A 16,085-nucleotide genomic window follows, 5' to 3' on the forward strand; every position below is an offset into this window, starting at 1 on the left:
AGTCCTCTAACTCAGCCCACGTATCTTCAACCACCCCCAACAGTCTTGTCGCGCTCTTCGACCACCCCCTACAGTGCCACATGGTTCCTAGGTCGGAGCCCGGGGTGACTATTAGGACTGCTAGTCATTGTAGAGGAATCGCTCTGGTGGCGAACGCTCGGCGAACCACATAATCGCAAGGAAAGGTGTACCGAAGAGTAACATCATTTATGCGTGGGAGGCAAAACGTATGTGAATTAGCTTGCAATTTTAAAGAATAGAAAATATAAGAAAACAAAGGACTCTTATATAGGGAACATGATAACAGGAGACATAGGAAAAACCGCATGAATTTTGAACGAAGGAACAACAGACAGGACATTCACTCCCCTTCACTCCCCTCCGGTGTGAAAGCTGGCCCTGGCAACTACCTCCGACTTCCCCAACAGGGCATGCCCCCTAAAAATGCTCTCTTTATCGTTTGATACCAGTTCTGCTGGTGTCCTGCCGGAGGTAACCGAAGGTCCGACATCCATACCCATGTCTTTTAATACATACAGCTAGTGGCACAGCGTGTCTGGAGTTTTCAACGAGGAAGCGGAAAGTAATTCCCACATAAAGTTCCAGTTAAAAGCTAAGGAATAAAATAAAGTAGTTTCGGGGGGATGACTTATCCCCAGGCTCTTCATATCTAAGTGAAGTCTCTGCTCCTAGCTCGCTCTGGGAGACCGCTTGCTTGATCATTTTCCTTCCTCGTTTACTTTCCCCGGCCCCATTGCTCTCACTTGCAGAAACCATCTCCCCCGAATCAAGTCTCGAAGCGCACTGCTGGACAAGGGCCTCGTGCATAGCAGATACCGAACACAGACGAAAGCCAACCCATTTTCGCGGATGCTGGGAACAAATGTTCCTGAGTTTTTTGTCTTGTATCATAATTGTGCGCAAAAAAGAAAAAAGATTGTCGAAAATCGGGCTTCATCATAACTCAACCATGAACCACTCGGTTTAAAAAATAATGAATGAACTAGAATAAAAAAAGTACATGGGAGGAAATTGGCATATTAGATGTATAGGTAGATAGAATAAAGTTTGGGCAGTTCACATAGGCAAAAGGTAGACGTTCATGTTCGCATAATCCTTTCTAAATACATAATCATATCCTCTATAATATGGCCTGTTTCCTCTAATGTCGTGCCTGTGTGGGTGAAAATCTTCAACCCCGGCGAAGGGAGGGGGGGGGGTTTCTCCCACTAGAAGGAGATATAAATTCTCCCGGTGAGGGGTGAGGGGCAAACGGTTTTAGATGAATGAAACTATCTTGGAGATGCCCCGATCTCCGAAGCTGAGATAATGAAACAAGGGAATGACCAAGAACCCTAAAGATGACAGGTGGGGTGGGGGCAAATAATACAACAAAGGAAAGTAAGGAAGTGGCGAAGAGCGTGTGGCCCTTTCCTGTCATTTATCAAGATAATTAATTGAACTGGAGTCAAAGGCCAATCAGGGGGGTAAGGATAAGCTTAGCGTGTATTCAAAGTTTCCAAGAAATGGCACTTAAATCAGGGTAACATTGACCATCATTCACTACATACTACCTCTTATTCCTCTATCTTCAGAAGTCAAGTATAACCTATATCATATCATAGCTTCGTGGTTGAATTTGGGTATCGCCACATCTCCTCAAAGAAAGTGAGAAAAACGTGGTAAAACTTATGCACTTTTGTCCCTCCAGTGTAAAGCGAACGAGTCCCCCCTCCTCCCGCGTATCCTCGGAATACATGCTTCCTAAAAAAGCAAATAGATGCCCAAAATCCGCAGCACAGAACTAGTCATATCTGAATTTTCCGAAGGTTGAAATCATTGCCCATCCGACATCACTACATCCCACGTGCGGCTCTGTGAAGACATTGACTGAACACGTGAGTAGGGCAAAGTGCTCCGTGTCAGACTTACATCACAATTGTTTGTGGCTTGCCAGTAATGGAATTGTCTTGCGCATCTTACCGCGTTGGCACGGTGGTAAATTTCACCTAAGAGGAACAGTCTCAGGTAGGAGATGGTAGGAAATGTTGTGAACAGAGTCGAATGGGTCAAGATGGTGTGTGCTGGGTCGGGTCCCTGCGTTGCTGTTGGTGTCCGCTGGGTTTACTGGTCCACGTAACTCATGACCTCGATCCGCCTACACACCCAATTAAATACGCCACAACGCGATTCAGGACGATATCAGAGTTCATAGTTACCACATCGCTTGCTTGGAACTTCCGGAGATTGAACAGCGCGTACTTGCTGATGTTCCCCCGAACCCGATTCCAAACCCCTCGTCAGACATATTGTCCCTAAAGCAGGGGATGTCGGTCGGAAAATAAAACGAAAAGTCGCTACATGTTGCAACCAAGGGCCAAATAAAAGCAACTGGGGAGAACCTGTATTGGAAGATAGGGTGCCCTAACAGTTTCAGCTTCTGAGAGGTGACCTGTTTTGGATAGAGAGAGTGAGGTGATCGTAGTTGCTCTGAGGTTCGCTCTATCTAACAGCCGGAAAAGACAGGACTAAATATAGTAGAAAATATTAAACTCCAAGACCATCTCCTGCTCGCTACAGGACCCTATGCTTTTCCATAACCTTCGAACAAACAACAAGAGAAAGAACGTTCTCCGCGATCCTCTATAACAGAGGGGAGATCATACCAAGTTTCCCGTTCTCCAGAGCTTTCCACTATAATGTTTTTACTTCTGGTATCTCCTGCCATCAACTCCGTAGCCCTTGTGCAGTCCATAGCGCTATCGTGTTTCAAGTGCCTTCTAGCGTCAGCAAAAAAAGACTTCCACGATACTACCTAAAGAGAAAAACAAGCTGTTAGCAACCTCATTCCTCGAAGTTCCCAATCTCTCTAGTTTTGCATGAACTCGCATCACCTGCACTTGAAGTGGAGTTAAGTAAGAACCTGGGACGACAGCCCACTGCCAACCAAAACAATTTGACAGCACCCCCAAACGTGTTGGTAACAAAAAGAGCTCTTAGGAGCCTAGGAGATGCGGATAAAGTCATCGGAAGGGGAACGGGGAAGGGAGAGGGAGGTTGGTTAGGTTAGGGACCTCGAGCATCGAAACGCAACGGATATTGTAAGGAGAAATGCGAAGTGTTCACCTTCGGAGCCCTGAGTAATCCGAAAGGATTCACGCCCCTTCTCACGCGCCCCATGGTGAGCGGACATCTCGCTCATAGCCAAGCGTAAGCGGAAGTCTAGCTAACGCCCCAACTCCTTGTCCTAGGCCGGACTCTATTTGTCCTCGGGGGGCATCCCCCCATGTACTTGGCCATTTATAAAGTATTCGGACACTTGTCACCAAGACAGTTACTAATAATGTCAGGGTGTCCAAATACTTTATAAAATGCTAAGTAGTTTGCGAAGAAGAATATCCGGCAACAAACCTAACATCAGTAGGGCGGGGGACTTTGGATAATCGCCAGGGAATTTAAAAGGAGAACCCTCCGCAGAAGAAACAAACTGACACACCGAGAGACCAAGTTATCTGAGAGAGAAATACCACAACCATTGTGGTTCCAATTCTCTCAGTATCAACGACAGGAGACTGGATGGCACTATTCCAGCAGATTGAGAAGGTTGGGCAGACCTTGTGTTCGATGAGAAGTGACAGAAGTTGTTGTGGGTTCGGGCAATGTAAGAGCTGGGGTAATTGAACCTGACATCCGGATGTCCAGAATTTCCCTCTTGGGATAGTGGGGAGAACCCCCCCTCCTGAAGACTGACTTTCAGCCTTCTGCTAATACAAGTAGATGGAACAATGTAGCAGAGCAGTCCTTGCGAGGGGGGGGCAATTATTCCGGTTTTTAGGCAACGGGACCGGAAACCAAGACTTGCACCAGAATCTGCGCCTTCTTCGCGCTTCAAAATTGGCCCCAACGCACACTTGACAGATAAAAAAAAGCCACCACGCAGTGGCGAAGGCTCGCTGCAATCCGGTGGTATTTCTCTAGCATCAAGTAGTCACTAAATAAATATGATTTTGGCCGTCGGAAATCTCATTTTTTCGTTATTATGCATAAAACAATGCAACCTCACTGAACTGATTAGAGCATTAAGACACAGAATACCAGACGCTCTAAACTCAGTATCTCCGAGCGTCTTTCGTATGTATTGAATGAGGGCGGAACAAATTATGGACACCTACTGTGTTGGGAGGGAATATTGTACCGGTATTGAACTAAGGAGTTTGAACGGAAGGTCAAACATGTATATATGGAAGTCACTGTCGTGCTCGAGAGCGGTCGCAGGAGTAAAAATTGTCGTTGCGTCCTCTGTCCGAGTGTACGGGCAGCTGAAATCTATACGGAGAGAAACTAGTTCTCTTGGCTGATTAATTGGTTGCGTCTTGACCCCGGCACTCATGTATGTTTTGGGTCTTCTTGCACTACCGTGAAGTATTGGCTTGAGTAAAGAGATATGTCTTAGGAGGTCTGAGTTACCTCTTTGGACATGGACGGGAGAAAGTACCAGCAAAGCGAACAACACATTACTCAAAGGAGAAACTTCAACGTCTTAAGACATACTTCTCTCGCTCAACAGAGGTAGGTTTGCTGGCACAGTTCTTCACCATCCAGACATTTTACGCACGGCCCCACGACAGAATCGCCCAGTGGCACTATGTGATCAGAGGCCATCTATTTGTGAGAGCAATCACTTCCTAGTCACACCACGTGTAGAAATAAATAGGTCCAAATATTTGTACAAACCCCCACAGATGTGTGTTGTGGGTGAGCACTCGGTTTAAGTGATTTCTAAACCAAATACCCTTTCTTGGTGTCACTACAGGTCCAGACTTTGGGAGCGCAATCATGCCATTCAGGAGCTCCTGATTCTGGCTTCAATATTTTGATACTCGGGAATGTATCAGAGGCTCCACAAAAAAGCGGATTAATAGGGTGGGGAAGGGTCGACTACTTGGGCAGCATCGGACAACGGCCAACATCGCCCCCCCCAGTTTCTTATCATCGCTAGACATCACCCTCTCGCCAAGTGTTTTTCATCCTAAACCATATGACTGTGCTTCCTGGGTCGATCAAAGGTCCACGTTCCAGGAAAGAACTACTAGTACCCGAACATAGGGATCGAGATTTATATGGTAGATTGTCTGTGCACATCTGAGTGCCCGTGCTCGAGTGCTATATTCGGACACGAATTCTCGCGTGCTTCTTTCTTGGGATGTGTTACGTACTTCTCCCCCACCCTGGGTCTCATGCGCTGGGTTCTGACATCATATGTACCGTACTCCGGGGTTTTCACAACCGTCATCCAATTCCGGGTAGAGCTACAGCACTCGAGTTGGGGCGAAGTGTGTGCTCACTCGAGTAACCCCCCTTCCCACAGTCTGGCTGAAGCGCAGATACAGTGTCTATGCTTCCAACCTCAAAGACCGCAACTACATTATGGCATCATGGCATTTGTATGTGAGGACTAAACCAAGTTAGGAAATTCGAGTGATAACTAATGAGGATTTTTTGGTGTCGGTGGAAAAGTCCTGGCCACTTCCGAATGGAGAAGTGGCGCTTGCTGGAGTAACACGCTGGATAAGGGCTTGTGTGACCGGACAGCAAATCCCCCTACACCCGAGTACTGTATCTACATGTAGTATGATACCGTGCCAAAGATTACACAGTGCGACAGTAAGGGATGCGCTGATGGTCGAACCCTCCTTGGATTTATTTTCCAGAACTTCTTTTGCCGGTATATGGGGATTTAGGGAAGTTTGGGTGGGCGTGGTCTTCTGCTTTGTGCTTGGTGCTGTAAGGATAAAGTATGTTCCTACAGTCCATCGCGAGATTACCAGGTCGGGAGAATTTAGCAATCTGATCGGCCGGGATCTGTTTCTGGTGCCAGCCTCCTATGGTAGTGTGACGCTGGAACAGAATACCTGTAATTGTGAATCCCGCCAAGTTGTTGGATTTGCCTTTCCCAGTACGGTAAGGTCTGTTATATTTTTTATTTTTTATTTACCTCAGCTGGGGGCTGAATGGGAATCTTCCCGCTTTGCCCCTCCCACCTCAAATCCACGGGGGGGAATTCTAGACCTTCTGGCGATATTCTCAATTATTTCGGTCTTTCATGAAACAGCTATGGCAAGTTTACCCAGTACAAGTGGTCTTTCGTGGTTGCAAGTTCACCTTTTAACCTTCCTCGATGGCACACCCAACTGCACTTTTGCATTCATATAGTACAGGATTTGCTCCTAAGTGCTGACGCTGCTCGCTGGTCGTAGGACCTGGTGGTGGCACCGTTGGGCTGGCTTTCCACCCCTGCGTAGGACAGCATTCTGAAGACCCTATCTGCAGCGAGGACTCCCTAGCTCCACGATGCGCAGGATGCAAAATTTTCATGCTGTCCCCCGTCGCCCGTTGCCATGGCGTTACTCGGAATGTCGTGACGTTTGCGAAGACTCTGTTTGCACCAGTCAAGAGGTGCATGGGTATGATATGATATCCGAAAACAGGGGTCCTGAATTGGCTAGAACCTCATACCCTATTAACTTGAATAATAAAACGACAAATTGGTGTTCATTTAAAATGTGGCGGAACTTACTCGAGTACATGCTGGCCCAACGTCAAGCAATAACTGGCCCAGCTGAGATATTAACAGGTGGAGCCAGAGGAGTTAGAAGTGTAATTTTTTGGGTCCTGTTTTATATACTCATTTATTTCTTTAACCATTTTATTTTTATTTTTATTCTTTTATTTTCTTTGACTTGATTTTTGGACTTGGTATTTAATCGTCCATTCCTACTTGCTTCTTGAGGGTCAATTGATATTACATTGACCTCTAGTTATATTGCGACATTTCGGTGGCTTGGTCTGAGCTTAATCTAACCGCTAGCGCATCGTTCTCTTACTTAACTTAATACGGTACACGGGTAGCAGCGATTTCGGAACCCGTATTAGCACTCGGACGCTGGAAAGGACCCACTGCTTGCTCCTCGGATAACTCTCATACTGGTTCCCTGATATCCTAAAGCTTTCAACCTCTTCATCCCGTTGAACCGAAGCAGGCCTCGGTTTGCAAAAGCCCGATATCTAGCACCTAAAAGGTTGGATCGTCGTGAGATGGGCTGGTCAGCAGCAAATGATCCAGTACTCCCTCGCACTTCAGGTAGCGGGCCTGGTGGGGGGGGGAAGGGGGGGAAGAAGCTAGCGCCCGGTTCAAAATTGAAGCGAATATGGCGATATTTTGCGAGCTGTCCCACCTTGACGCAACGGCTACACTGTAACTCGGCATTGCCGGGCAATCAACAAATGGCCGGAAATCAACAAACGACTAATGCCGGATACAGCCCACACTCACCACAAGGGCTAGATCAGCAAGTATACACAGCTCCACCGGAGGTCAGTCCTAGTAATGAAATCATAATAGCATTGATGGGAGTAACAGGTAAAATTCGAAATGTATTTAAGACGAGCATGCATTTGCTAATATTGGTTACAGGCGCTGGTAAAAGCTACTTCATTAGAGAGGTCTCAGGAAATTCTGAGGTCGTAGTGAGCGATGATCTTCATTCTTGTAAGATAGTCCCCTGCTGGAGACGCTGAGCCCGAGCACTGACAAGAAGAAGGCACCCGCGAGGTCCAATCTTACTCCTTTGAGTATGAAGGGACGAAAATCACACTAGTCGACACTCCTGGCTTCAATGATACGAATAGAAGCGATACTGATGTCCTACGTGAGATTGCCGATTGGACTTCAGCAACCTATAGGGAGAGGCGACCCCTCTCCGGTATCATCTACCTCCACCCCATCACTCACGCCCGCATGGGAGGTTCTGCCCTAAAGAACCTCAGGATGTTCCAGAGCTTGTGCGGTCAGAAATTCCTGAGCAACGTGTTTCTCACAACAACCCAGTGGTCCAACGCTGATCCGGCAGAAGGGGAGTTTCGCGAAAATAGTCTCCGGAATGGAGATTTCTGGGGAGGGCTTATTGATAAGGGTGCCACTCTCCAGAGATTCCATGGCACCAGAGAATCCGGATTGGAGCTTATCCGCAAATTGATACCAAACGAACCAAAATCCCTCGATATCCAGGTCCAGATTGTTGACCAAGGTTTGAGCCTACTTGAGACCGGGGTAGGGAAACACATTAACAGAGAATTGATTGCCCAAGAGAAGAAACATAAGGAGGAAATGGAATCTCTAAAGAGAGATTTTGAGGAAGCGGTCAAGGAAAGGGATAATGAAATGAAGGGGATCATTGCGGCGGAGCAAGAAAAAGCTCGGAAGAATCTCGAAAAGGTTGCCGCTGAAAAGAGATCGTTGGCGGAGTTGCATGCAGTGGAGGCAAAATGGTCAGAAGGGGGGGGAAGGGGGGTGTGGCAGGAAATGGAGAAGAGCGATCAGCGGCCGAAAAGCGCCCGCACAAACAAGATAAGAGTAAATGTATGTTATTCCGGATATCATGGGAATAGGGACAATAGAAAACGGCAACTGATACTTGGCACAATCTCCCTTTGCTTCTAAAGCAGCACCCACCCTATTAGGCATTGATTTTAACACCAGGCCATGGCCTGCCTACGAGAGGGGTGACATGAGAAATTCGGCAAAAATAGCAGAAGAACGCGATAACCGTTCCTGCCTCTGCACCTATTATTTCTCATACCAGAAGCGCATTCAAGGGGTACAACACCGGAGCTGCTTGACCTTCGGCATCAATAACCCCCAGGTATTCGGCCCCGGGATCTTCAGGATCACAATCCACTACGAACTCAACAAACCCCCGGCGTCCGGCTTATACAATGGCATTCTGGGAGATGCTTGACGCGGGGAGGGATACCATCAACCACATTACCTTGGGCAAAGTACACTACCAATGCAAATCTGGCGTTCATAGAGGGGGTGACTACGATTTCGTCATCTTCGGCAAAACTTTGAATTGTCTGTGATATGAAAATTGGTGCTATATTATGTGTATTGACTGGGTGTATTGCAGCCAGGAGGTCTAGGTAGTGGGAAGTGCATTAAGGTATTGAGAGGAGGTGCGGAAGAGTGTTGGGACTTGCAGAAGAACAGGATTTCCTCGCTCCAGACCTATGATATTTGAGAAATTCCTACAGAGCAGGAAATCGTTTTCTTTGTGCGATTATTTTTCTGTGATATTTTCAATATTAGTTAATTCTGGGGGCGTGCGGAAACAAGAGAATTTTAGTGATATATCCTATGCCCTACTATGGTAAAATCAGGTTCAAATCACCAATCCTCAATTTTGTATGATATGATAGTGTACTGTACAATTCGTCCTTCTGCCTCTCCACCATCGCGGATGAGGAAAAGGTCTTGAGACAAACGGTTAGAAGGACTTTTGGATCCCGCTCTGCTAACGGTCGGGCTCTGCCATTCGGGTCCCCCCACCTGCGCCCCACAACCTTAACTCGCAGTCCGTCCGCAGATGGAAAAAAGCTTTTAGATAGCTTAGATAGCAGCTGCTGGGGCCATTTCTGTTAGATGCTTAGGCGGTCGTGAGGGAGATTGGGCCATCTCTCGCAATGACCATAGCAAGCGGGGGAAAAACCCAATTGGATAGATGGTGGCGATTTGGAAATATCGAGTGATTTCCCACGATGGAAAAGTTGCAACATTACCGGTACTCCGGTGCCTTGCGGAAGCTACGACACAACTGTTGTGGATTGAACGGGTATTATGGAGATACCGGATTTGGAGTATATGGATGTACAGTAGTAAGGATCTAGGTTGGCTGGGAATACCCTTCGGGGAAAGCTGGGGTGCAGGTGCAAGGGGGGGAGTTAGCAAATACGATAGGTGAATCTTAGTTCTAAAGGATCCAAATATTTTGGGATTAGGGCCGGTATTAGTATTAGGAATACTAAGAAGGTTTCTACTCGCACTGTACGGCGCAAATCGCTTACAGTACGAGCTCGAATACCTTAGACGGACCATGTGCTTTGTAGTTCAAAATTTCCTCCTCTGGAAAGGGGGGGGAAGGTTGCATGAAAAAGCCTGCTTTCCAAGACGAATAAAAAAGAAAAAGACACCGGACACTACCAGGAGAGGCAACTCCAATGTCCAAAAACACATGGGTCCAATTATTCGAGTCCTTCCAGCACTTGTACGAGTAATAGCCGCACCACGGTGGAACACAAATTATCCTTACCTACACAAACCCTGTCAAATGACTGTTAAGGCATGGGTGCTGCTATATAGGTGACACCAGGTAGTGTTACGGGGAAATAGTAGACACTCGCTAAGAGGAATCTTAATACAGTCTCGCCCCGCTATCCCGTACGACAAAATTTGTAGAATCTGTCCGGTACTGCGGGTGTTCCGGGACAACAGGTCATGTTTTGGTGTAAAGAAGTTTAGAACTTGCAGAGATTCACATGGGACAGCGAGGTATCCGTGTTGTGGAGATCTGGGATAGCAGGGTGTGTCTATACAAGAAATCGGGATCTGGCTCCCGAGAGGACTACTTGCCTGTCCTAGAAGAATCTGGAAATTGTTGGACGGAAGTGTTTCTTGGCCGCTCACCGCACATTTCCCCTATGGCAACGACTTCACAACCCTAACCCTCTTGGCATATCAACTACTCCGACGCCTCTATGTTTGACTACTGGTTAGTCCTACACATCAAACACCATATGCGACAACATCTGCGACGATACCTGCGACGACTCCATATTAGGACGTTACCCCTATCATATGGAAATACCGAATGTCCTCGGTCAGAACATACCCTCGGTCGAATTCGCTTATCCTCGGCCGAAGTAGCACAATGGGCAATAGTGAAATTGAATGTGATGGAGAACACGGCATACGCTGGAAGTATGTGGAAGTGGATCGGCATGATCCAGGGAAGGATAAAAGACAGCTTGTTTTCCCTTTGTTAGTTGTTTTCGTTCATCCATCCAATTTGTCTCTCTTTCCTCCGTTACCTGTATTTGGGTCATATCAGTCTTTCCTGTTTTTATTCCCTATCGTTTTCTTCGTGAGAATATTTCTCCGGTTAGGATATTGAAATTCATATTTACATCTTTGCCCTGCCATTCAGGTTGAGTCAACATTGTCCAAAATCGCTGCCGTAAACCTTGTTGTTGAAAAGAAATCTGGGTGCTCCGCATACTTTTGGAACCGGCAAGTACTGCTCTGACACTAGAATTTTGTCATGAAGGTTCGCTCGTCTCTATTCCTTGTTCCTGTTTCTACACATTCGGGCAAATTATTGCGAAAAAGTGAAGGCCTACCAAAAATCTGTGGAAATAGGGTTCATTGGTTCCAATTGAGCCCCCCCTCCAAAATAGAAATCCTAGAGCCGAACTCTACTGATTCTCTACCTCTCTGCGGTTGCTATTTCTTGGTACAAGTATCGTTGTCTCGTTTGTGGTGTCTAATCTCGGGTTTAGGCCGTTCGAGGGGAAAGACTTACGTGATTTGCACTGCTCGATCCTTTGGTCGCACTGTACCGGTACTCGAGTGCAACCTACCCTGTTGGAAGGAGGGTTAATCCGTGAATACTGGGATACGGCAGCACTTGCATGGGACAAGTACTCGTATTGGTGGGGGAAACCTGCGCACGCCAAGCCTGCATGCGTCTTGTGCATGATATCATACCAGTACTCGAGTATGGTACACTGCTCAGGTGTGACCATAAGAATCGGGGATGTGATCGTTCAGATTTGCTGTTATACCGAAAAGATGACTGCAGAAATTGGAAAATAGGGAATCTGGATGACAAGAATAACAGGTAAGTGGATGAAAACAATGATATCTAGCAGCAATGACATGTTAATGAGTAGGAATTCAAAATAGGAGCTTTAGACAACTTCGTTATAGGAGCTTGCTACACTTATGAAGGATTCCCTTCAAGCATTTGGGTCTCATGGAATAACATGAGTGGAAGGAGAGAAGATAACACGGGTGCTAGGAACCAGGTCTAGTTGCCTTGAGATTTCAGACAACTATATCGTCTCGCTAAAATAACCCGTACAGTACATTGTAACATTGCTATCCTTAATTTGCGAATTTTTGAGATATCACACGGGTTCGTAGACTCAGTTTCTCGTCATTCCTGCATTTTCCACATGACATTAAGACACAACGGTCCACTCGAGCTCGAGCGCTGTATGACTGAGTTGCTCTCTTTTCCTGTGAAACGCTCTTGGCCATAAGTGGAGAAATGGACATGTCCAAAGTTCGTATAACATTCTGCAGATGTGTGTTGTTGCAAGTGAGCACTTTGAATTGGGTGATTTGAAAATTAGAAATTAGATGCATTTTTACCGGTGCCCATACAATTGCGCCTGCCAAAATAGGGCCCAACAGCTCCCCGGTGCTCACAATGTCGTAACATTTGTAAAACAAGCCGTTATTGCATGCCCAAAATTTCTAAGGCTGTGGCCAACCCTCGGCAGTATGCAATAGAAGTCCTCTTTTGGGAACATCGCTGCATGGCGAGCACGGTGAATGCCGGGTAAGTCTGCCGAACTTCCTCTGGTTGGCACCACCACTTTGAGAACGGTGGATGCTCCAGACGCTGCGCCAGGTGTTCGGCAGGCTTTTTTCCTTCACCGAAGGTTGACGGGAAGGGCTTGTTGGGCTGCATACCCCGTGATGCGCACCCATAATTTCGAAGAACCAGAACAGGGTTGGGTGGACCTGCGCTAACACCCTAAGTATTGCGCAGCGCCAAATATATGGGCAAAAATGAAATTGGATTTTAAATTACTAGACACTCAGTAGCGTATACTATACTAAGACTATCATATTCTTTAACCTAACCTACTACGTGACTAAACTAGGAAATCTGGTTGACATTGATTTTTTTACCAACTCAGTATGAAATCGTCGCTGTGTAGTGAGTGTAGCACCAAGGTGAGGATAGCCTACCGCATTTCCCAAATCTTGAGAGTGTTATCATATTATTCGCGAGCTTTGGGTCCCGATTGCGATATCTTAATACTCGGGGATGTATCGGAGCATTCGCACAAGAGGGGTTCAAAGGGTGGGCAAAGGACCACTTGCACGACAACTTTCACAAATCTAGGGTGCTAGAAGCCCTTGAGGGGAAGTATGTAACCGGCTTGCCACAGAGTGGCTTATGTGCACATATTGAATCTATTCTTTCTAACCTTCAAAACAGTCTACCTCAACCAATCGAAAAAATCAAAGTGGAGATGTTCCACACTTCCCCACATATGGCGCCTTGCACTGTAATTGAAACCTCCGGCCGATCGTGATATTGCTTTTTGCGGGGGTATTCACTCGACGTGGCACTCATAGCTTCGTTCAACCATAGGACAAACAGGAATAATTGGACCCCGCACTGCTTGTACAGTACTCGAGTAGGATGAGCTGCCTCTCCTAGTAAACATCTGTAATATTTTTCTCTATATCTTTCACAATGGAGGGCTGGGAGTCAGATTTTCTCCCCATAATCCCACGTGGGGGGAACTCAGGATATCCCAGTGTGAGTTCCAATTATTCTAGTGTAGTTTCTACACTACATCGAAAAAAGGAAAACTCTTATTCGGCTTGGTTAATATAGGAATACAAGTAACAGATGTAGAAGATTGTGGAGAGAGAGCGCTATGGTTCCTTCCTATCTGGAAATTCACTTTCGATTTACCTACGGCGCATCCGGTTGCGTTGTTACTGTGCAGATACCCACCCTGCGCACTATCATACCTGCTGGATCGTAACCGAGCTGGGTTGGCCTTCTGTTAAAACGTATAGCAGAATTGTGAGGACTGCGTCTGCAGCAGGGATTTCTTATAAGCTCCCGGATTTGGTGATTCGCTACTTGAGGAGGATGCTACAAGGGGACAACGAACAGGAGTTGCAGAATGAACGGCCATACTAAAATTGGTGTTCGCCGCTATGTTTTCGGTGTATCGTTTGCCGTCCCCAACTGTTCGTTGTCGCCCCTACTATGTTGCTCAGGTAGCAACGAAATAAAACTACCTAACCATTTGGACACTAATATATGCCACACTGCTTGCTCCTTAGATTACTGCTATCGTACAACCGCTCCACAAGATCCTAAAGCCTTTATCCTATCCCTCCCATTTCAACCGAACAAGACCTCAACCCGCAAAGCCAAATATTGGGCATTTAAGTAGTCAGATTATCTTGGGATGAATCCTCAGCCACCGCCAGGCCATCCACAACGCCCTCGCTCTTCAGATGGCAAGATTGGGGGCGGGGGGGGTGGGGAAAGGGAGAATAAGTCTCAGTTAAGATTGAAGGAAATATGGCGGGATTTCAAGAGGGCCCTCATCGGGACACGGCCGCGACCCCGGGACATGCCACCACTAGGAAACCCACGAACACTCTCCAACCAACAACCGCCTGAAAAACTAAAAACGTCCTTCCTGCCTGAAATAGATGGCAATCCGTTGGGACCTGACTATCAGCATGGGCTACTTCACCAAGTGTTGCAACAAAAAGACGTTCCGGAGGTGCCTACCCCAGTTGATACTAGCTACCGCCCAATATCACCCCCAGGGCTAGTTCAGGAAGTTCATCCAACTCTACAGGAGGTCAGTCCTAATAAAGAAATTATAATAGCATTGATGGGAGTAACAGGTAAAATCCAAAGTGCATTCAAGCTCAGCATGCATTTGCTAAGATGGGTAACAGGAGCTGGCAAAAGCTACTTCATTAGAGAGGTCTCTGGTAACTCGGAGGTCGTAGTGGGTCGCAATCTTTATTCTTGTAAGGTAGTCTCCTGTTGGAGGTTACTGAGCTCGAGCACTGACAGGAAGAAGGTACCCAGGAGGTCCAATCTTACTCTTTCGACCATGAAGGGGCGAAAATCACACTAGTCGACACTCCTGGCTTCGATGATACGAATAAAAGAGATACGGACGTCCTAAGGGAAATTGCTGATTGGACCTCAAAAACCTACAAGGACAAGCGACTCCTCTCGGGTATCATCTACCTCCACCCCATCACCCATGCTCGCATGGTAGGTTCTGCCCTGAAGAACCTTAGGATGTTCCAGAGCTTGTGCGGTCAGAAAGTCCTGAGCAATGTGTTTCTCACAACAACCCAGTGGTCCAACGTCGATCAGACAGAGGGGGACTTTCGCGAAACTAGTCTCCAGAATCCTGATTTCTGGGGAGGACTTATTGATAAAGGCGCCGCTCTCCAGAGATTCCATGGCACCAGAGAATCCGGATTGGAACTTATCCGCAAATTGATACCAAACGAACCAAAATCCCTCGATATTCAGGTTGAGATTGTCAACCAGGGTAGGACCCTACTTGAAACCGAGGCAGGGAAATACATTAATAAAGAATTGATTGCTCAAGAGAAGAGACATAAGGAGGAAATAGAATCTCTAAAGAGAGGCTTTGAGGGGGCTATGCAGGAAATGAGAAATGAAATGAGAGATGTCCTTGCGGCAGAGCAGAAGAAACTCGAAAAGGTTGTAGCTGAAAAGGAGTTGCTAGCAGAGTTGCATGCAGCGGAGGTAGAAAAGCGCAAGGGGAAAGAGGCGGAGATCCCCGATAGGGCAGTGATTGCCGTTGCTACTAAGGACCTCGAAATTATCGCAAGCGCGGTCATGAGCTATAACACCAGAGGTCGCTTGATCTCAGACATCAATAACGACGAGCAGTTCAAGTCCGACACCTTCGGGGTCACGATCCATTACGAATCCAACAGCTCCTCCAGTGTCCAGGTTGATACAAAGAAATTTCTAGGGACGTCTGATGCGGGGATGGGTGCTACCAGCTACATTACCTTGGACGACGTACGCTATCAGCGCAAACCTGGTATGCATCGCACAATTGGCGGCCAAAATTTCATCATCTTTAGCAAAGTTTCGGTCCGTGGGACTTAGCATGGAACTATATTTTGTGTATTTGATTGAGTGTCTTGCAACCGGAAGGTCGAGGGAGTGGGAAGTGCATTGGGGCATTGGTAGGGAGTGGGGAGTAGTGGGACTCGCGGAAGGCAGGAGGATTTCTTCGTCCCGGGATCCGTTTGGAAAATTCCTGCAGCGCACGGAATTTCTTTCTTTGTGCCGTTCTTTTCTATTTTCAATGTTTTCAATGTTGGTTAAAATTGGGAGGGACTCTTGGAAAACAGG

General features: G+C 46.9%; 2 protein-coding genes; both read left to right on the forward strand.

The window, feature by feature from the left end:
- Window positions 1-10,901: 10,901 nt before the first annotated feature.
- Window positions 10,902-11,990, forward strand: GSTUM_00010957001 (uncharacterized protein). XM_002841613.2 has 4 exons: window positions 10,902-11,162; window positions 11,395-11,417; window positions 11,520-11,735; window positions 11,801-11,990. Exons 1-4 carry the CDS (start codon window positions 11,157-11,159, stop codon window positions 11,841-11,843), a joined length of 288 nt encoding a protein of 95 aa, XP_002841659.1. The 5' UTR covers window positions 10,902-11,156; the 3' UTR covers window positions 11,844-11,990.
- Window positions 11,991-14,292: 2,302 nt separating this feature from the next.
- Window positions 14,293-15,836, forward strand: GSTUM_00010959001 (uncharacterized protein; the record flags this gene model as incomplete). Its single annotated transcript, XM_002841614.1, has 2 exons — window positions 14,293-14,704; window positions 14,758-15,836. The coding sequence occupies 2 exons, from the start codon at window positions 14,293-14,295 to the stop codon at window positions 15,834-15,836; spliced, it is 1,491 nt and encodes a 496-aa protein (XP_002841660.1).
- Window positions 15,837-16,085: the final 249 nt, after the last annotated feature.

This window comes from Tuber melanosporum, assembly GCF_000151645.1.
Source record: "Tuber melanosporum whole genome shotgun sequence assembly, scaffold_78, strain Mel28".
Taxonomy (NCBI): domain Eukaryota; kingdom Fungi; phylum Ascomycota; class Pezizomycetes; order Pezizales; family Tuberaceae; genus Tuber; species Tuber melanosporum.